The sequence below is a fragment of the Brachyistius frenatus genome, unplaced genomic scaffold (genome assembly GCF_029030835.1).
Source record: "Brachyistius frenatus isolate BFR_SWC_R1_liver_20210118 unplaced genomic scaffold, ASM2903083v1 Contig_11, whole genome shotgun sequence".
Taxonomy (NCBI): Eukaryota; Metazoa; Chordata; class Actinopteri; family Embiotocidae; genus Brachyistius; species Brachyistius frenatus.
In genome coordinates, this window is record NW_027210610.1 from 7,596,733 (window position 1) to 7,619,682 (window position 22,950).

General features: G+C 40.6%; 1 protein-coding gene across 1 annotated transcript; it reads right to left on the reverse strand.

Moving 5' to 3' along the window:
- Positions 1–1,278: 1,278 nt before the first annotated feature.
- Positions 1,279–22,670, reverse strand: LOC138617148 (poly(ADP-ribose) glycohydrolase-like). The gene is made up of 16 exons (XM_069691908.1): positions 22,652–22,670; positions 21,037–21,770; positions 20,251–20,373; positions 19,953–20,039; positions 19,456–19,530; positions 15,630–15,722; positions 14,423–14,577; positions 11,971–12,050; positions 11,801–11,861; positions 11,586–11,661; positions 10,273–10,420; positions 6,325–6,403; positions 5,702–5,810; positions 3,797–3,902; positions 2,516–2,644; positions 1,279–2,233 (listed from the first exon to the last, which is right to left on the reverse strand). The coding sequence occupies exons 2-16, from the start codon at positions 21,697–21,699 to the stop codon at positions 2,058–2,060; spliced, it is 2,160 nt and encodes a 719-aa protein (XP_069548009.1). The 5' UTR covers positions 21,700–21,770; positions 22,652–22,670; the 3' UTR covers positions 1,279–2,057.
- Positions 22,671–22,950: the final 280 nt, after the last annotated feature.

The following is a 22,950-nucleotide window of genomic DNA, read 5'->3' on the forward strand; positions in this document are numbered from 1 at the left end:
AGAGCATTTAAGCAGACGTGTAAAACGTAAAAAAATACTTTCCCGCGCAGCAAACGACTTTTCACGTGCAGTAATTGGTAAAGTAATTAAATTATATTTTGAACGATATACCTAATACAAGTAACAGATTGTCAGTAACATTAACGACATTGATTGTAAACTAAAACAGCAGAATTGCGAGTAGCACTCTGCTGAGTCTTATAAAGTTCAAAGTCCTCCCTACAGACTGCATTATTTATCGAGCTTTTCCTTTACAAAAACTGCACTACAGCGATCACGTTTAAAAGACTAAACACTGTGCATGTTCGTGACTTCATAACAGATGGCAGCCTAAAGGTCAGAAACACACATGAGGCACAGGGATCAGTCCAGTAGGATACCCCTGGGTATCTATGGCGGATCCCCTTCGGGGGAGATGCCACCAAAGGCTTTAATTGAACTCAGCCGGCTACAAAGAGAGACCCCCCCTACTTCGGGTTCTGATTCCATGAGGGCAGACAGCGCCAAGCCGAGAGACGCCTACACCTCATTCGTTCACTTACAGGCTCCCAGGAGGCAGCGAACAAAACTGATTTAGCATTCAACTAAAAATATTTAGTAAAAAAAAAAAAAAAGTCATGACTGTTTTGATATTCTGCAAATGAACAGCTCATTGGACTTGTAAGCAGATGATCACACAACGAGGAAAGTCACAAATGTATCAGTGAAAGTAATGTCTATTATTTACTAAAAGAGGCTGGAACCTCGTGAGGTTTTACTACTCTTTCTTTTAAAACATAACCTGGTTTAAATATGTTTAGCTCTATAATCTTACGATACGGCATCTTCAGCTTTTTAATATTGTGAATTCAGTATAATTTCATAGACAAACTTAAATTCAAATTGCTGAAGGTCTAACCTCCGAGACTTTTATGTCCAACAGACAGAGGATTTCACACAGGAGCCCCGCTGCCCGACTTTCACATCTGACTGGGCCTTCTATGATCTACTCTTTACTTAATGAGGTGTCATGTACAGTTTATATAAGAGGTATGACCTTATTAAACTCTGAGTGAAAGGGTGAAGCACTAGCAAGGGAAGGATAAATGGCAAGGCTCTATAGAAAGTCATTTTCCCTTCATGGGACAAGAAGCTCTCATTCTGATTGTTCAGAGATGTTTTACTGACATTTGTGGCTCCATTAAAATGATGGCTGCTGAATAAAATTTACACAATATTAGAAATTAGAATATAAAATTGACTTCAAACTGATTTTATTTGTCCAAAAAAAACAAAATATCAGAAAAATGAACACTTTTTTTTATTCGAATGTGGTTATGTAACAATTAAGATAAAAACATTAAAAAAAAAAAAAAAAAAAAAAAAAAAAAAAAAAAAACCATCAACATAAGCTTTTAAGTGCAACTGCATACAAACCAATCCACAAAAATATATTAAAAGTGCATTCAAAACCCATAACTGTAAGTAAATAAATGAAGAAGTTAAGAGATTATTTCTCAAAGAGGCAGGCTGCTCTTTAAATCAAACCACTTTTCTGAGACCGCTCTGAACTTTCCAAACACCATTCTTGTTATTCTTTTCCTTTAACTTGATTTCTGACAGCCAATTCAATTAGGCTGGATACGTGTGGGTGTAAAAAAAAAAAAAAAAAAAAAGGCAACATGACAAACAGAGAAGATGGATGGCAACCTTTGCTTCACCATTAAAATCACAATTGTGTCGCATTGGAGCTCAATCTATTGCCGTATTACCAGCTGCAGCAAAATGAACACAGTTTTGACTGCAGCGCCAGACAGGGTCATAACTAACCACCCTCTGCAGTTCAGCTGCTCTTGAGAACGATCTGCATACCAGATTTTCATTTTCGTCTGCCAAGTGTTTGAAACCACGTTTGGTATATTGTACTGCTATTGAAGAAATGTTGGTTGAAACAAAAAAAATCTAAATAAAAGAAAATAAAGCTGAGGGCAGACTGTTTTTGTTTTTTTGTTTTTTTATTAATGAAATGTTAGATTTTTTCCGAAGATAAGTCACAGTGGCTAATCAGCCACTTGACCTTAATGGCAGTCTGTGGGTACGTGTTGTCTGGCCGAGCTCCTTTTGGAGTCATTGGGCGCCAGGGAGGAGCTGACCTGTCGGTTGATGAAGGAGTAGAGGCTGACGTCAGGGTGCCGACCGAGGCAGCTCTTGCACACCGAGCTGTAGTACCGCCCCAGGAGATCATACACCTCCCCTGTGACGGAGACAAGGAGGTTGTGTATAGTTTCTAGTCTCCATAGTGGACCGATATCCCAGCAAACAGTATGTCAACAATGTTTCAGGATCAACAAATAGCCATTGAACTGTTTCATGAAATCGAATTATTTATATCATGAGAGAAAATATCATGTTGTTATTTCTTGCATCACATTCTTGGAAGTGCAGTCGAAAAAGTCCACACACACACACATACACACACACACACAAAAAAGAAGGTATAAACAATTTCATATGAACTAGAAGCTGTTCACCTTACCAACACTGATGTTCTCCCGAGTTAGGAAAGAGTGCATTTTGTGGACATCTGTCATGAGCTCGCTGTCACCAAAGGTGAAATACGCAACATCTCGGCCCGCCTCAGCAGCTGCCAGCATCTGGAGCAGAGCTGGAGGAAAAGAAGGCTGTGTTAAACCTCAACAGTGAGAGTGACACAAAATATGTTTTCGTGGAGTACACGGACTGACTTCTGGTTTTTAATAAATTGCATAAGAGTTTGAAAATATAATAAAGGAAACTAAATAAGCTAAAAACAATATGAGCATCTCCTTTTCCAGGACTTTCCACATTTTCAGTGTCATGCTTGGGAAAAAAAAAGAGAAGTCACCCTGTAGCTGATGTTTCCATTTAGACCTGAGCGACACCAGCCTCAGTTGCCAGTACAGTGAGAGGTAAGTAATCGGGGGGGGGAGGTGAATAGGTCTCACCCCCACTGAGAACCCTGGATTAGTTACAAAGGAAGGCCAGGTCTGGCCCTGGAGAGCTGTGAATATTTTAAGAGACTGGAAATATGTCTGCTGATTAATGAAGGCTGGGACAAGTTAATGAGCAAAACTGAGTCAACATTTTCAGAATAGGGCTAAGCTGAATATCTCTACATTTCAGCAGTTTCTCTCCTCCTCTTCGTTTCAACTGCTTTCTTCCCCAAAAAAAAAATCATCAGGCAATGAAAAAAATAGGCGGTGATCTGAGGCCACAGAAGGTAAACCCAGGCGGGGAACAACACCTGACTTGCAGAGCTCTTCCCCGGAGGCATGTCATTAAGCAGACAGTAGAGGATTTGTGCCTACAGAGAGCTGTGCCTTGCCATAGCTAATTAATAAATATGCATGGGTGGACGTATGTATTCAGGAAGCATCAGGGGCTCGAAGTCAGATAAGACAGCAGGAAGCAGAGCTACGATTGCAAGTGGTTAGCAAAAATTCTCTCGAATCTCCCCCCGCAGTGGCAGTGATACAACGCACAGACAGAAAGCTGGAACAGATTGATGGACTCAAAGCAGGCGATCAATTTCACTATTAATGAAACATATTAACTTTGTCATTTGATCAATAGGCGGAAGGAGACGACTCGGCTTTAAGTAAATGAACGCACTCCCAGAAGACAAATGGATGCCCCCATTGATCCGCTGGAGCTTTTCAATCTAAACTGTATTCCGTTATACCGAGGAAGAGAGGCCAATTAGACTAACAAGTGCGCATAAAGGATTTCCTTTTCTCCGTGCGCCCAGCTGACGGCCACTTTACATCAGTGCTTTTACCTTTGAGACGCGCGTCACCTCCGAACACTCCGCAGCCCCAGTTCCCCGTCGCCACTGCAGCGAGGTTTTGGCTTTGTTCCTCGGGGCGAGCGAAGCCGCAGTAAGCCTACATGAAGAGAGAGTCAAGACAAGATCAAAGGCAGCAAATCAGAAAAGTAAATGTAAAACAAAGAAAAAGACTATTTCGACAAGTGTTTTGTAACAGATACTCAAGTACATTGTAAACATTTGTCGAGTCTGAAATCCCACTAGTCCGTACACAGTAAATACTTCATAGTTTACGCTACGGTGAGATGTACCTTGAGCTTCTGGACACCTGTGAACCATCAACCGTTATGCAGTGTCACGCAAATGTTATTCAGAGTAAAAAAATTGTGAGTGAAGTATTCATTTTGAATCCTCACAATGAGTAAATTGTGAATAAACCAGGTTTTCTTGCAGTTAAAATGATATGAAGTGATCAGCCAAAATGCTGCCAGGCCATTCATTTGAGAACAGAAGGACATTTGTCGTAATGTGAAAGAATCTGGAATCGGAACTAGCGTCAGACATCAGGATCGCCCTCTTGTTCCTGACCACAGGTATGTTTTATAAGATTCACGTCAACAGAAGGTCTCCGTACTCTCAAATGTATAAAGGAATGTAGACAGCAACAAAGTAATTGGATTTTCCTGCAGGCCTGCGCTTTGTACATCATTCGATGCATGAACAAACCAGGGTTTGCTGGCCTGGCTGATCGTACATTTATTTACATCGTGCCTTTGTGCAGTTAAGGTGAAATTGATGTGGGTTTAACGTTGAACTAAACCGCTCTTCATGAGAGGAAAAAGCATAAAAGAGCTTTTGACATGTCAGGTGTGATGTAAGTCACGTGAAAAATCATTTCTAAAAGCAGGACATGTTAAAACGAAAGATCTGAAGAGGCTCTGGTCATTCATTTTCACACTGGAAATGAAGTGCAGAGTGAAAATGAATTGTAAGTGCCCATCCTTCCCTTGACCGATCATAAATTCTTCCTGTGAAAGGGCAGATATGACAGATAGCTGAAAAATATTCGAAACAGGATTGATCTCCGTGTTGGTGTATTTTTCACAGCCTTGTCAGAGCTGTCAAACTCCTCCATGCTTTCTGACGGCCGGCTCGACAACATCAACGTCTTGATTTTCTATTATGAATAGACATGACAGCTCTGGGAAAATTGCACATATGAAAGGAACCCTGTTTAAAAAAAAAAAAAAATAACTAAATCATGATGTAAATTTCATAGCTGTGATTAATTGCCCCGAGGTCAATTATGTTCATTAAAATTAATTCTGGGCCTAAAGGACAGTGTAATGAATAGGATTATGCTTATTGTCTATAAATACAACAAGTACGTCAGTACGTAATACATGCGGATGAAACAAACATAATTCATATTTACCCTGAGAAAAGTAAACATGAATCAATATAATACTGGCTAAGAGTTTGGATGAGACTGTTTTCCCATTAGCGATCAAATGGATTGACACACAAGCCATTAAATCTGTGCAAAACAAACATGGAGTAAAAGGACAAAGTTAAAAATGACATCACGGCATCCATAAACTGTTAAGGAGACATGACAATGGGAGATGGAAGAATAACATCAAAGAGCAATTGTAAAGTGCCCTCACAGTTCTGCTAAATGACACACACTGCTGTTTATTTGTCTAAAAGACAAAAAAAAAAAAAAAAAATTAAAATTAAAATATCACTGACAGCAGCATTCACCATAGAGTGACGTTTTGTTTTTCGTTATTTTGGTTTAAACCAAAATGTTTTGAGGACATGCAGAGCAAAGAAACAGCAACACAAGAGAAAGAAACAGGACCAGTGAAAGAAAGCGAGCGGGAAATAGAGAGTAAATGAAAAGTAAAAGATGACCTTGTTTAGTTCTCGGTTGATTTTCTCCAGGTGAAACTGTTCCAGAAAGTTCCTCAAGTGCAGCGCATCAATGGCCACAATCTCAGTGCATCTTCTCTGCCAGTCATCACTGCAAATAATCATAAAAAATGAATTAAGGGCAAGTTTTCTTCAAAAAAGATTTACAGGGCTTGAACAGTTTCAGTTGTAACCGACTGCCACAATGAAATGCTAACAGGCAGATGCTCAGCAAGTATGATGTTTATCTTTATTGGGTCATAAACCAAAGAACGGGAAAAATAAAATTTGGACCTGATGATGGCACTAGGCAAAGGTCAGCAGACAGCTGAGGTCATTACAATTTATCCTGAGGGAGATGAAAATCTGTACTAAATGTCTTTGTTATCCATCCAGTACTGGAGAGCCTAAAAAACTAAAATGGTACCCTAAGATATAAATCAGAAGAAAAAGTCACGCGACCATCAAAGTCTGTAAGAGTCATCCTCTGGGACCATGAATGTCTGCGCAAAAAGGCAATCCATCTAACAATAAAGACAATATATTTAAAACAGAACTACATGGTTGTAACGAAGGAGCCAAATACATCTGTTGTTTAAAAAATGTTATGTACGCGCCATAAATACCTTGGAGTTGTGTCCTGGTGGATGCCAGTCCACTCGTAGGTCTGTGAATAGCCTGTGTATTTACTGTACTGCTGCGTTCCTGAAAACAAAACAAGGACATCTGTCACACGTCATTGCAAAGCAGGCAGCAACATATGATCGATCAGAAATGAAGACAACTTCCAGATGTATTCATTAGACGTAGCTGAAAGACAAGTAAGATTACACCGTGCTACTCAGCACATCAATTCTGAGGCAATTTATATGGAATGAAAAAAAACAAAAAAAACAAGAAGCAAAGAAGAACAAGATTACAAACTCTGACACGACTGCCGTTGAGATACATTTAGTGGTGGATAAAATACTGTAAACTAACAAAACATACTTCTGTAGCAAAGAACTCTTTAAATATATTTTAGAATGTATCCATATTGACAAACTAAATAAGCAAAAAAATACAAAAAAAAGAAATCCTCCAAAGCGGGTCATTTAGACAAACAGAGAATCTATCACACATTCATTGTAATAACAAACACTTGTCAGTGTAATTCGCCCCAACGTGATCGAATGAAACGGGAGCAGCTGTCTCCCGAAGAGAGGAAGGTCAAGTTGTTACCCGCCTTTGAAGCGCCGTGAGGAGCAGCGACTGACCGCCAGCTCACAGGGGAACACTCAACGCCCGTTAACGGGGAGCGGAGGGCGGGGGAGCCCACGGCAGAGTTAAACAAATGAGGCCACAAATTAACTTCCCATTCATTAGCACTCATTAGTACCTGGCTGTCGAGAGCACTTGCAGAGATGCTTCATGCTGCAAAGTGAATAAACCAAGTGATTAGTGGTGGAGCCTCGGTCAGCAGGTATTAGGAGGTGCACATGTGGTGGTGGTGGTGGTGTGGGGGGGAGGGGGGATTCTCTCGAGTGCACTCCTCTTGACAAGACAGTTCACTACTAATCAGACAGCCTTCCTTTTTCTTTTTTCTTTTTTGAGTCATAAGCAAATTACTGCCTGTATAAGACGCTGAAGTACCTAATTAAGTTCACGACTATGCTGTTAAAACAAAAAGAGACGCAGACTATATTCTGGGTCAAAAGGTAATTTAACATTGCGATCTAAGAGTATACTGAGGCAGGCGATGGCGGTGTTCACATACACACACCTTAACTTGCACCCACAGGGAGCTAAGTGGATATTTGCGTTTACATTAAATACAAAGCTCTTATTCTAAGTTTTGGACAAAAAAAACAAAAAAACAAGATAATTCTATTTTTAAAATATTCCAGTGATGCCAGAAATTAGATATAAAAATGCAAAGCATGATCACAATAAGCTAACACTACTGCCTTCAAATTAGATGACATTGTGTTAACTATGAACAGACTTGACCTTTACTGGTTCTCCCAAAATATCAAACTCTATGATCTGCCATTCATTGCATTTGAAAGGAACGTTCTCCAGGAACAAAATTAAGCTTTTGATTTTTATGCAACCCTTTTGTCATTTAAAATGTATTTGTAGTGGGAAACCGGTCCATCTTGGCGAAGGAAAGATGTGTCTGGTTATTAGGAATGATTTCTAAATACCAAACAGGTTGCATAAAAATCAGCAGGTATGATTCACAATGCTCTGAAGGTTGTTTCATTCATGTGTAAATGAATCAAAAACAAAGTGACTGGTATTTGTGGGAGACCGGATACTGAAAGGTCAGTAGCGCATCTCATTGTCATGTCAAGGCAAAACTGGGTAAGTGAAGAAGTTTCACTACTTTGAAAACATGTCGCAAGGGACCTAAATCATACTTAAGTGGGCAACGTAACAACCTTCTGGGGAAATGTTACGCAATCCCCGGAAACGATTATTGGCTACTTTTCATTGTGAACAAGTTTTTTTGAATTATACTGCTAAAGGAACCTTGTCCGAACACAAAGACACGTGTCTTTTTGTTCAAAATACAGAGAGACTGATTGGAGGGACGCAGAGCAGAAAGAGACGTGGACGCAAACGTTTTTAGACACATTACCGAAACAACAATAACAGTGCAGGCTTCCATTATTTAATACTGTGGTGGACGTATGACTGAACCTATATTTTATTTTGTCCAGTTTATCCTCCAGATCCTCCTATATTTTGAAGCTAAACGGTATCCTTCCATTGATCACATTTCACCTCGTGTACATTTTCATTGGTTGGAAAAAAAAACAATAAAAGTTCCAGTTTTACAACTACATTATTTTCAACAACTGTATGTGAACAAACAAGAACACCACCATTTTCCATCTTAAAAAAAAAAACAATGAAGTGTAGCTGCCTTCAATAAGAATAACGTAGAAATGATACCGATACATGATAATGTTTGTGTAAGCTAACCACTAGTTTTACTGGACGCTGTTTTCAAACATACGCACAGTCCAGCAGATTTTCCCTGCGCCACTGTCTCCTGCTTGCATCATGCATGCAGCGTATTTTCTTGTCAGCACTCATCAATGAATCTTATGACTTCCCCTTGATGCTATTTATACTTTTGACCGCCCCAATGGCAGCCGGATATCTAGCAATCAAGGAAAATTCAATTAGGCCGGGGCACTTTTGCAAATTTCAGTGCAGAGGTAAGATCCATTAGCTTCCGTACTGTATGCCAAAACGTATCACCGGGGGAATATGATTTACCAAACGCCCACAATGCAGCCAAGGCTCGGATTTTTACAACCGGGGGACAAGAGATGCAGGCAGGTTTTAATAAAGATGATGGAATGGAGAAGTCCATTAGTGGAGCAGGTCTTGGGCAGGTCTTCCAGCTATAATTAATTCTGGGGCCCAGTAATAAAGTTAAGTGGCGTAAGTGGAGGCGCGGGAGCGATGGCCGGCGAGAAGTCTGAAGGTGACTCTGCCAAAGTGACGAGCTCTTATGCTGCCGTACGATTGGCGATTGGGAGGGCGGCGTCTGCGACGCGTCACTTCCTGTTCAACCCACTTGTTATGCAGTGTTTAAAGCAGTTCATCTATTTTTGGGTGACGGGCATTTTCCTTGTAGATATGAGGAATGTTGGGGATCTACATCGATTAACATATACAAATTTGATATCTGCAATAAGGAAATAAATTGACAACAAATAAGGACTGCAAAACGCTGCTGAAACACCTGTCTCACCAGTGGCAACTCTTTCTAAATCTATCTCGGTCTATCTACTCCATGACGGCTAGAACATCTATCCAGACATCTCGTATTTATTAAGAGCTCACTGGATTTTTTTTTTTTTGTTTTTTTTTTATGCTGTTAGTTTTCCAGGACGCCATCTGTAATATTTACACACTAATTTATATATCTTTATTGTTGCAGAATGAGTTGGATTTGCTTTGTTTTGACAAGCAACTACTATATGACACTGGTTGTCGAACCTCTTCATCAAACGCAATCAAGCAGCAGCAACAACAGTGTAGACGAACCGTGTTAGACAGATACAAAAATAAATAAAAATAAAGAAGCGACACAGAGAGAAGCCATCAGCCTCCTGCTGGGACTCCGTAAGTCTAACTCTTGTTACTGGTTCTACTGGTCTGTCCCAGGCTTGTTTGTTGCAAACACTCGACTCTGAAGTACAGCCAGCAGGAATTACTCAACAGGAAGACCCAGCAGTGCAATCAGGACATTCTAGTCTCCAACTCCCCACTCTACCCTTTACAGCCAATCAAAAGGAAACATGTGACAAGGAGGGATACAAAAAAAAAAAAAAAAAAACACCTGGGCAATTGCCACAAACATCCTTCAGCCTCTTGCCGAGTCAGAATGGGGTAAATTGAGGCGGTGCAGTGTGTGCTCCGTGCTGTGTGAGGGACCAGGAATGAAGACAAGGTTTCTTCGGTCAAATTGCAGGATAAGCGTGAGAAAGGACTCAATCGTTAATAATTGAATATTAGAATTCATACGGTGGAAATGATTGTTTAACAAGATGAGGTAGTTTGTTTTCACTGACCTGTGATTATCAGACATTCGTTATGATCCAGGGCTTCGGTGAAGAGACGAGAAACAATCAGCTCCGGGTTAATAAGAAAACGGATTTCCTCTTGGACGAGACCAGAACTTGTGACCCCTCCTCCCACAAACCGATTGGCAAAATCCACCTGCAAATTAAGACAGATGGTTGATGAAGAAAAAATTATGGAATATCCATGCCCTTTGCAGCATCTGCTGATTTTGTAATGCACATATTCTTATAAAACAACCATATCAAAGTAACAACTTTACCTCAGACCGGGAAATGTACGGCTTCCTACAACAGGAGGAAAACACCTCGTGAAATGTTTTCTGCCCTTTTTATTTTTTTGTGACAGAATCCCTGACAAGCTGATTGTTAAAGTGGCCTGAGGTGACATCCCCCCCGCCCCCCCACGTCAAAAAGAACTCTCCCCAGGAGCAGCACTTAAGTGTGTAGCTCCCAGTAGCAAATATCAAATCAAGAGAGTAGTCCTGCAGTCCAAAGTAAACATCTTCCTCCAGTCATAACATACCGCTAAATAGATTTTCTTTTTTGTTCTTTTTTTATTTCAGTCTGTTTATGATTCAAAGGAAAATACACATCTGATCGTTTGAGCTCACGAGAGACGTGAAAATTGATTGTTATAGTCAGAAAGCAGCCATGTGGAACATATAATGTTACAATTTCAGGACTGACGGTTGTTGCTTATTGGCCTGGAGACAGCCCCGAACAAACGCCCTCACAACCCCAGTATGAAGCTGCAGAGGGCTGAGCAGCAGTCTGAGGGCCGATCTCCCCAAACTGGTCACTCAACTCTGGGACAGCACGAGCCAGCCTCCAAAGTCTGCTTTGACAAGCTGTCAGCAACCTCCCCACCACCCCCACCCCAGCAGAGCATCCATCAATCCGAGCTGCAGCGCGCCCCGGAGCTGGTCATGTGTGCACATCAGCTGTCAGTTTGTGGCAACTGGAGGCAAACAAAAGGTGAAAGCCAGAGCGGGCCGTCCTGACAGTCTACAGGAAGCGCGGCCGACACCGAGAGCAGAGGAGGCTCAGAGGCCTCGACCCCAGTCCCAGCACACACTCCCTCCGACGTGTCACAGGCTCCCTCAAAGGCCTTTTCAGCAGTAGTAAGCATTCTGGGTGGAAGACTCCAGAACGAGGGGGCTCAGTGACTGACTACAACAGAGGGGGGGGGAAAGGACCAAGCACAGGAAGGAAACAGCTCCTTTGAGCAAAAGAAAAGCATTCTACAAATGAAAGTCCCTCTATGAGCAATAAGGGTGGACTTCTCCTCCAATTTGTCCTACCTGAAGCATCCCATAACCGTCATCCTCGATGGTCCCCTTGCAGGTAATGTGGAGCTTTGTGAGCAGAGTCTGTGAGCTGAAGCGCAAACATTGTTTTCCAGTTATCGACTCATGGATCTTTACTTGCTTCCAAACAGCCCAATAGATTAGCAGATTGCAGCTTCTTCTACTAAAGTAATAATATTTTTTTCAATTATAGAATCAAAATACGACACCTTTTCCAATTTGGTGGTTTATCCAACCTTTTCCTGGTGAATGTTACGAGTCCAGTGGGCACTGAAACACACAAAAGGTGAATGTTACATATGTCTGTTCTGTATTTTACTCTACAAAAACGATATCGCATCACTGCTCGGTCTTAATTAAATCAAACCTGACCACCTACTTTGCTCAGTGACATTCTCAAAATAGCACATCAGGGTTTTCAGCTTCTCAATCTTCTTTGAAGAGGATCCCTCAAACAGCCTGAAGGAGAAGGAAGATGATGGATTTCATGAAATAATTCTTGAAAACATATGGCATATTATGCGCCTTTCATAAAAATGAAAAGCTTACTTTTGGCATCCCAGCCAACCACCAACTTTCACAGTCACAAAAAAACTACAGCCAGGACCAGGGAAAATTGCTCTCTGTATAACCGGTGTTGTAGAGACACACGACCTCCATTTTAGCCATGTGAGTTCAGTCATGCTTTAACTTTTGAGATGAATTAGTTCATCTCTCACTCAGCTTCCTTTTAAGCCACTGGCCGATTAGGAGCTCCTTCGCTGTTACGACAACGGAGTCGCCCCAGGCTGGCCATCACAGAGCAACACTCATGTGACACTTCACAGCACTCACACAAAAAAAGGAAGAGAGAGGGAAACCGGGCTCCCTCTTTGGGGATACATTAAGAAGCCCCGCGTCCCATTTAAGCAACAGAGTCCTCAGGAGGCAAGGGGTCAATCCCCCTGGACTGTAACACACATACAGTACTCGCACACAAAGCTGCTAGCAGCGAGGTGCAGTGGACGGCTTTGAATGCACTTTGAGCATTAAGCCCACCATCTGCCTCTCAAGCAAACTCTGTAAAGGACCCCACAGCCCCGCCTCGCATGCCACGATAAAAAGAGAGAAATTTCATGTGAGGGAAATGAAATAATGCCAAAGCTTGATGCACTGAGAGCCCTTCAGGGGCTGAGAAACTCATTCATCGAAGTCAACCCCAGCGTTCATTTTTCTTCTCTTTTTTTTTTTGTCAGTGTGGCCGCTAGAAACAATCATGCCTCGTGTAGTCCTCAGGGAAAATGTCTTTGACATAAGCTGGTCACTAGTGAGAGCAGCCTTTTAGTAACAACTCGCAATATGGTCTTTGGGGAAAAGAGAATTAATACACAATTATATAACATCAATATACCTCCTACAGATGTGCAGAAAGATATGATGTAACTTCAAAAAAAGGGTATATATGCGACTACACTTGGTATAACAGCTGGGTGTCTGCATCATCAGCACAAGCAAACATACAAATAGATAAAGAAACAGGAAAAATTCGTCGTGAAACTCTGATTTAACTGCATTTTTTGGTAAAATAATAAATAATGTCTGCGGGGGAATACTTTGAATGACAGAGCGCTTCTTCAAATGAACCAAAAGAAGAAAGAAAAAAAAACAGTCTTAATAGTCGCTTTTATCTCGATGCAAATAAGAAGTCTGCACTAAGATAATGAAAGATATTCACAGATAAAATGCTTTGTTTCTATTTTCTATACCCTGTGAGCATTCTCATGAAATAAAAATGGAAAAAAAATCAGTTTTTTTTTTAGCAGGAGGGAAAGAAGATAATCCTGTTTCTTCGCTCAAATCACAACATTAACGTGAATGAAATGCTGATGCGATTGAACTCTTTTACTGCCTTCTGCAAAACAGCCACTGGCCTTCGCTGTTGTCAAAAGCAGCCATCTGAGTCAATGTTAATCCAATTTCCTCTTCCATTTAGGTAATTACAGTGTGATGCCAGCAGAGATGGGGGACATGACTGAACAGTGATCTGCAGACTGATTTGACATTACACCACTCTAACAATCTCGACAGCGAAGGTTTGCATGGATGAAGAAAATACCCCGTGGTTTGTCATATTCAGTGCTTTTAAAAGGGAAAAGTACGTGGCTCAAACTACACATAAAGACAGGTATTTATCATTCTGGTGAAACTTGGAAGTACTAGAGAAAGATATAACTATAGCAGATCGTGTCCTAAATCAACATAATCAATGGATGTAAAATATATTAAGAAAGTAGGAGGGGAGACAGGGATGTTTAACAAGAGTCAAAGCACCAGTTGGTTCAGAAAATCAATCCAGTCAAGGTTTTTGTCAAAAGGGTTGACTCCCACATGAACCTTCTCTTCAGCGTCTCCTTTACGGTCTGTACCCGTCTTGTAATTTATACTTTTTCACTGAGCCCTTAAAAGAGTGAAAATCTCAGCCTCCCGTTCAAATTCAAAATGGATATAAAGAAATATAACTTGTCAGTTTGCCTTTTTCTGCGCAAGCTATACAAATAAATACCTGTTTTTTTGATGACGTAATGCACCACTGTTGTCAGTAACTTATTCTGTATCCCTACAAATAAACGGAAACATCTGGTTCTGGCAGGTCGAGCAGCGTTAAGACCGTCAAAGTCTTTATGTCGTGCCAATTTTACAGTCCGGCCAGAAGATAAAAATGATGAGTGAGAAAAAGCATATACAGTAGTGCCCCCTCATGGAAATGAAGCTAGTTGTCACGGCAGCATCATTTACAAGCAGATTATGTAACTTCAAACACCACGAGTCAACAGGAAACATCCCTATCGGACCTGAAAAAGTTGATGTCTGGGTAGTTGCAGTACTCGGTCCTCCTTGAGTTCCGTCTTGGGAAGGTGCAGAAGAAGGCGTTAGCGAGCAGACATGACACCTGCTCCTGAGACATGGTGATGGAGTGGTTCATGCCTCTCTTGAGGAGGGGTATCGGCTTGAGGAGGAACCGAGGGGGAAAACAAAGGAAGGTCAAAATCATTTGTTCAGTCAATCTAGCCAACAAGACATTGAAGTATGGCGCACATAAATGCATTTACTCTGCGCTTGTTGAAGCAGTCATTGTACGTAATTACAATCAACGTCCGTTCACGCTCGTTCACATGCGACATACTCCCAGTAGAAGGTTATGGGGTTTATAAATAAACAGTGCATTTGTTTAAGAAATGCTGTCATGACAATGCAGTGAGCTTGTCACGTTAAGATTATAGGCAATCAGCTACGTGTTGTATAGTCAAAACATTTGACAACCAATTTAGGAACAACATAGAGATAATGGCTGCTTTCCCAAACCGTTCAGTTTCCTTCCGTATTAAACTTCAAATCTCTCTACCTCAAACACTGATCCCAGTTTTTGACCACAAACAGTATTCTCAACAGTGCGGATTTTTCGATGGGACAACTTTCTATCCATTAAAAAAATAGATTCATCTGGCGTGTTTGAAAAATGACCAGCTACAAAGACAGCAACAGGAAACAGATTTAAACTCTTGCAATGCAAAACATAAGAAAACTTTGTCTGCTACTCGCGTGTAAACCCGATGTTTAATTTTGTGGACTGTTTGTCACATGCCTCCATGAATTATCACAAATCTATTATATTTTTACTTGTTTGGGCCACACTGGGTGTTAAATTAATTAAACTAGAAATTAAATTAACACAGATGTGAAATTGAAATTAGATGATTGGCTGCATGGCCAAATGAATGCACAAAAACCTTTTTAACGAGGCTCCCCTCACCCCGCCCCGTAAACACACATTGCTCGTCATCATTCACGTGTTAAATAGCCTAAATAGCCAGATGACCAAAATGACTATAAAACATCTGACAAATGACCATCAATGGCTGCGTGCCTTGACCTCACCGTTTTTACAAGCATTTCACAAGATTATTTGTCATGTCGCGACCTTTGGGATCAACCTGCCGCGGTGATCTACTGTGTCACACACCAGTGAGTCGGTGTCCATTGGTTAGTGATGGGTGTTACCTTGGTGCAGAGCTCAGATGCTCTCAGTGCTAATTGCACCATTTCTGGCAGCACAGAGTCAAACAGATGTTGAGCAGCATCCGGCTTCAGGACCTTGGAGAGAGCGAGAGATCTGTTTATGTTTGTTGTTTTGCCACAAAACTCAGCTGTGACATTATTAGCAGTTTGGGCTGATGAGTTCCAGACAAACAGATAAAATGAACAACTCCGACCCGTGTCAAAATCTTGTTACTTTAGGTACAATTTTACAGAGAAACAAGTTATGCTAAAATGTCAGCAATACAGAACATTAAAGGGCCGTCCAACCTGCAATACTGTGCATTCAGATGTAAAACAGCGAGCGACAACTGATAATGTGTATATATTGTATGACTTCATGTATGTATGACTTCATATTCGGCATTTAAAAAAAGGATTCTGAAAGATATGGCTTCATATCATTAAAATACATTTAGATGGACAGCTCATCTATAATAAAAAAAAAAAAAAAAGCACCCCAAACAATATTAAAGTAACACACCCACCATCCATGGCTCCACTGCACCTATGAATCTTATAGATAGCGGATGTTGTACACAACCCGTATTTACACACATATTGGCTACAAAATGTCAGACTGATCAATCACAGAGCAATTTCATCAAGGTTGTACAGCCATGCCAACTGATTAAACAGTGTTCCTGGAAGGGATGCAAATGACCAAGTGTTTGAAATGGAAAGGACGGTGTGTTCTCAGGACAAGGAGCCCTGACTGGTAATTTAGCCGAGGACATTTATATTATGGAAAAGGAGGCCTGACTAAACACTGTCATAAGTAATGACCTGGCTGACATCATAAACTGCTCCTATGGGCGTAATAAATGAAGGCAGTTGACAGGGAGAGACAGTGGATATAGCTGAGGTAGTATAAGCCGAGCTCTTTAAATCAGCAGGGGACAGCGCATCAAATCAGTCGAACTAACTCTCTGTGTGACTTGATACAGGTCTGTACATCACAGCGAACTGACAAAGCAATCAAGCAACATGTAGGGCTGTGGCCAGTGAGAAACCAGAGCTCCCATACATATCTAAAACAACACCTCTCACTCCGGTTCCTATTCCCCACAGGTCTAAGCAATGAAGCATTCTGCCTGTGACACGTGACCATGTAAAAAATAAAACCCTCGTGCACTCATAACTGTAAATACAGCACTGGTTCGGCTGGTAAAAGAGGAATAAGCAAAACTGATGCTGTCCGTCAACATCTATTCAGTTATTCATAAGGAATGGGTGCCGAGATGAATATTCAATGAAGTTGCCTGGCCCGTCACTCCATGCCATTCGTGTTTACTTTTGTCTGACACTCAAAATCATTCTGTTACAATCTGGCACGGGGCCAGGGCAGACGTAGGAAAGTGCAAAACGGGGTACATTCGTTGCATTGTTTGCTTTCTCCCATTTTAATTAGAAAGCCATTCAAATTTTCAAAATTTTAGCTTCCTCTGCAATTGTTTTCTTTTTAATTAAACATGTTAACAAAAACCAACATAGATTTATTTCTATCAATGTTACAGATACTGTACATGAAGCCTTCAGCATATTAACAAATAAGAACAGATTTGTGACTCAAGCCAGGCCTGAGTAAATTCTGAAAAGGACAGAGGCAATAAACGTTTGTTACGAGATGCTGCGCCTGTGTGTGTCAACTCTGCAATAACACAGAGCGTAAATAAAGCAAATGTATTTCGTGTGAGCCACAGTGACATTTATGTGTCTCTAAAAAGTTACCTGCAAGTGTCCACTGCCCAATTATACCCCTTTTCAGTTTCACTATTTTACAGTCAAATACGCAGACAGTCAAGTTAGAGAACTGCCAATCATCAGTGATGCTGACATCCCATCTTCACTTTAATCAACAAAACAGTCAGAGATTGAATGTTTGATGTCATTATCTGCAGTACATATGGCACCTCACTTCTAAACCAACTCTATTTTAATATATTTGATGGTGCTGGATATTTTCCAGCATGACATCAACAATTATTATTTTTTTTTTAGCAATTTCAGCAGATGTGAACCAATCCAAATCCTGCTGAAACAACAAATCTTAGCCTTTGGCTAAAGCCTCTTAACATGTTAAATTTTTGTCTAATACAATTTCTTTTATACATAAATCACATACACAATGCATTTAATAGTATAGGGCTGGAGTAAAGCCTTCTCTGGGGTGTAATGTCAGCCATTTTCATTTCTGACAAGTTACTAAATGTGACCTTTTGTCAAAAGATTGAATTATTTCTCTCGACTCACAGTTTGCCTCTGAAGGGCTGCAACATTCTCCCCCACTGTGGAAAGCATTACTGTTCCTCAGCTAAATGACAGGAACACATCTGGCATATTGACATTCATGAAGAAAGCCTTACATGTAGTCTTTCAGGTGAAATATTAAAACATGTAGCTGATATATTCCAGATGACGCTACGTTGTACAGGGTGAGTGAGCGCTCCCTTACCACAAGGAAAATAGAGCCTATTACTTGTCTAGTCTTATAGGCTCAGAGCTTCTTCTATCAAACACTCATGTCACAACACGGCCATCTCTCCAAATGGAATATTCCCATCCCCTTCCCGAGCCAGACAGTAGCACAGCCCTCTCTGATTCTCTACACAGGATGACGCAGTGCACATTCAGACAACAGATGATAGATGGTCTCCAAATAAGGCCGGAGGAGACACTAACAACTCTTAGCAAAGACCAGTGAACCAACAGTATCATGATGCAACTCAAGACTTATTTTTGTCTTAGCCTGTAAATAAAATTGCCTACCTTGGAACAGAAACAAAATAGCCTTGAAACATGTAAAAAATGAACCGCATTCTATTATTTCTATATTTATAAGCCAATCTTGTGAATGTATTTATGTAATGCTGCATAAACAAGGTGTGTACATGCACATAATCAAGTCACAAGTACAGATAGAGAATTATCCAATTATAATCTTTTGTGTCTTTATTAAAACACACCCACTGATTAAACACTCACAGTGGTTTTGGAAACGGGAAGTCAACATTTAGATTTAACTAGAAAGCCAAAAGTCCACTACTCTATAATGTGTAAATCTGCAATCGCAACCACTATATACGTCTGGATATATTTACAGTTGTGGCAATGTTACAAATGTACCGGTTCTGGTTCTCCCCACTGAAACCACTGTCCCCAAATGGCTGCTCCATAACGACTGTTTGCTGTATTAAGTTTAAGCTTGTCAATGTGGACTGTTCCAGGGAGTTATTGTATTGAATGGCCTATGTTTTTTTTACTACTGAACTGTACCACCATCTGCTGGAATTTTAAGATGTATGACATCTCGCAATGTTAATGACGTGAAAATAACTCATGGATCCGCCAGGTGATTCGGATCCACTCCAAAATGCGACGGGTTCTTCCTTGGCTCGCGCTACAACCTTCCACCATGTTTCATGAAAATCTGACTTTTCTGCGATCGCTGGCAATGACATTATGTGAAATTGTGAAGTAGTAGACGAACGAATTATAAAGTTTGATGAAGCAAAAATGGCTGTATAGTGGTGGTCATTACTTTTGGATACGGAGCTATTAAGTTATTGGGCCTACCTAATGCTATTGATTCACAATGCCATTTCATGTAATACTGTTTGTACGCCGGACTAATGAGAAACACCAACGCTAGTTTGCAATGCCTTGTTTGGCAATTAAGTGTCATGATTGGACGGTTGATGTTTGCCTTAATATTGTCCTGCATGCAGATGAGCAGAAATGTTGCAGATGTCAGAGGATTAGCAGTTTACTAATGAAACACATTATTTACCTCAGTGCAGTACGAATGCAATGCTGTGAAGTCCCACTTCTTGGCCTGTGAGGCACTGTATTTCAATACTGCTTTCTGTAACATAGAAAGCAAAAAATATATAAAAGTGAAAAACTAAATTAATCTGAATAATTATTTTTGAATCACAATTATTACTGTATGTGTGCATTACAACAAAAAACTATCAAAACATCTCAATTCTGAGATTGTGCGCTTTTCAGTTTGTGGGCTCATGATGCCATCTTATGGCAAAGTCTGGTAACAACAACTACAGTGTTGTCGAGCCCCACCCACTCCAAAATGTGCTTTGGTTGTTCCCATCTCTTTCTGGATGTTAGACTTCACTTTTTCTAATTATTGTCTGACAAAGTAACTTTTTGCATGGGAAACACACACAATTCTCATTCAAAGCAGAATAAATGTTTCCTTTCTTCAAACATGTCTAAAAATGGACACATTAGATGTTGCCAATAAAAGTACAAAGATGTGAAACTTGCCTTCAACTCAAGTGGACTTGTAAATGTTGTATTTAATGTCTCCTTGATCAGCTCCCACCGACTCTTATTCTGCAGTTCTTGTTTTTCCTGTGAAAGGACACATTTTGTCACGTCTCTGCAGAGTGAATTCAGTTCACCTTTTAATAAGCATAAAATGATACCGGTGTTGTTCGGCCCATTTCTTGCAATTTTGCATCATTGCACACACATGCTATTTATTTAACTTTCTAACACAATCCCTGACTACAAGGTTTTATTATAGTGACAATGACGGGTCTATAAACACCAGAAGCATTACCTCGTCTTGTACAGGAAACAAGTTCCTGCTGGAACAGGGCATCTTGACATGGATGTCGTCCCAGGTATCCTTAAACTGTTTGGGGTACGGATCAGGAACTTTACCTTTCTGAAGACGGTCTGTCTGTCAGTGGAAACGAAAATAAAGGACATTAGCAAATGCAAAGCCTGCAAACCCAACAGGGTTAGTATGTGTCAGAAAATTGAAGAATAATTGATTAAAGATGATGTGGCTGTATGTTAATATGTTAACTTTGCATACATGGTCATTCTAAAAGATGTCATGTAACATCTTTTCATTAAAAAAAACTACTGAAATAATGTAAGAGACATCATATTGCACTGTTCGATGTTTTAAAGGTTTATGTTTCAGGTGCTAAGTCACAGAAACACCTACATTCAAAGTCATCATTTTTATTCTTTATATAAATCATCACGATGTTCTTCTGGTATTAAAATACTGAATATACACGTGATAAAATACTTCTGTACAGCAATCCTAATAATTTGGATATAAAAGACTTTTGTATTTAGAGTCCAGTGATACAACTCAATAGTTACATAAATATAAATGAGTCACTAAGTTAAAACAATAGTTCTTCATCAGACCAGCAACTGAATAAAAGAAAAACCTTCAAATCATATGCGCATTTGACTTAATCTACACTTAACACCATATAACAATCTTTTTGTAGCCAATTCATTTTTACAAAATGATGAACTGTTGACTGGAATACACATTTGTGCTGTGCTTTGTACAACAAAACAAACAAAGAACTGCTCATACCCTTATCATCACAGTGTGATGGGCAGGAACATCCTTCAGAGGAAGAAGTGGTTTACCACATTCTGGCATCCTCCTCAGCTCACCGATTGGCACCCCGAGCCATTTGCGAGCGGTAGAGGAAGGTTCCTTGTCTGCATCTTCTTTTCCTTGAGACGCATCTGACCTGTCCGGCCGTCTCGCAGGTAAACCTGGAGATGAGATCCCGGGGAAGAAGTCTGTTATTTTGTTCCCGTGTTTGACAGAGTCCTCCGAGCACGTCTCCATGTCTTGTTTTTCCACTCTGCCATCATTTTGAGACCGTGTCTTCTTGAGACCACTCTGTGCGGAACCTGGGGAAGCTGGTGACACAGGACAGTCTTGATCCACGTCTGGTGGTGTCAAAGGTTGAGTTTCGTCATCCGTGTCGGAGACGGAATGTTTTTCAGCAGTTCTGCAGTCGAGCGACTGACCCGAGGTGCTTTGCAAGCCATCCTCACCCGTCATTTCTACATCCTCTTCGGTTTGGCGCTCTTCGGCTGTTCTTGGTTTTTTTGAGGGCTTAACCAGCCATCGATCAAGAGTACTATTGAACCCGTGTTGCTGGCTGGGGCCGATTCTTTGAAGGGAAGCTTTCATCTTCACGCCTCTTGAACCACCCGCTCCAGTCTTTAACCGTATATCCATCTTTGTTTTGTTTTCTCTTCTGTTTTGAGCTGCAGTCTCATCACCTGCACTCCGAGCGCATGCAGATGGGCCTGCAAAAATATAAAACAAATCGTTTTAGTGAGGGGTGCACTTAAATAGAACCAAAAAAACAAAAAAAACAACAAAAAAAAAAGGCGTTTGTCATATACTACTGACAGAAAAAAAAAAAGTAATTACCTTCGAGAGAAGAAGGTGATGTTGGGGCACTAGTTTGAGTCTTCAGTCGCTTTGCTAAAGGTTCCAAATCTGTCAGCGCGGTCATTCTGCAAAAGAAGAAGACAACACATAAGACATGTCCACATATAATACGAGACACAATCCAAATGTGAAAATACACCGCACACGTGCTCACAATACAACTTGAGCCGACACCACGAGTGAGAGGTTGTTTGGTGGTTTTGTCCAGACTTGATTCCTCGGCAGTCCTTTGTTCAGAAAGTGAGCGTATCTTAAAACACGACACGTAGCCATGCAGGACACAATCTAGTCCAACAGAGCACCATTCAGCGCTTCGGTTATCAGATCCCAGTGTTGTGTCGCTTTTTTGACATAGTTTGGAAACAAATCAAATGAACACGCGTTCGCCCAAGTACTTCATAACAAGGAAACAACTTGTTTGCGTTGTATATTATACAACCCGTTGTTTTAAATTGTAGTTTGCTCGCTTGTCAACGAAAGGTTGTTATAAACTGTCTCGCTAAAAAAAAAAAAAAAACGACTCAAATCAGTCTAGGCTTGTTTTTTTTTTTTAGCTTTAATGCTAACTAGCATTTTGGACTACGTTGGCTTGTTAACAACCGAAAGTGACACACACACACACACACACGAGCCAGTATTACGCAGTGTGACAGCTTTCTGCTTGAAGCGATTCGACGCATACTACAAGATAATTTTGTTAGTCGTGTGTTATTGTTAAAACGCACAGCCGTACTTTGAACCGATCACCATCGCCTACATAACGAGCACTTCCGGGAGCGAGTGACGTAATATCACTGAAATAACGCGATATCTCCGTTTGCCCGTAGAGTGTATGTAAAACGATATAAAAGCAGCAAGGAATTATCATTGGTGTAAATATGCAGAAATTCCGACATGGAAACTATTGAAGAAAAAAAAACTCTGTGTAATTGTAGACTTAAAGAGGCTTTATATTAACGTCAATGAAGGAATGAGGCATGACAGAAGACACAAACTCAGCCCCTTGGTGGAAAAGCAAATATTATTTAACTG

Excerpts from the sequence above, each read along its gene's own strand:
- LOC138617148 (XM_069691908.1), bottom strand. The coding sequence starts at position 21,699 with ATGGATATACGGTTAAAGACTGGAGCGGGTGGTTCAAGAGGCGTGAAG. Across the intron at positions 11,662-11,800 it reads AAACCACCAAATTGGAAAAG|CTCACAGACTCTGCTCACAA; the intron begins GTGTCGTATTTT and ends TTTGCGCTTCAG. Across the intron at positions 3,903-5,701 it reads TCAACCGAGAACTAAACAAG|GCTTACTGCGGCTTCGCTCG; the intron begins GTCATCTTTTAC and ends CTCTTCATGTAG.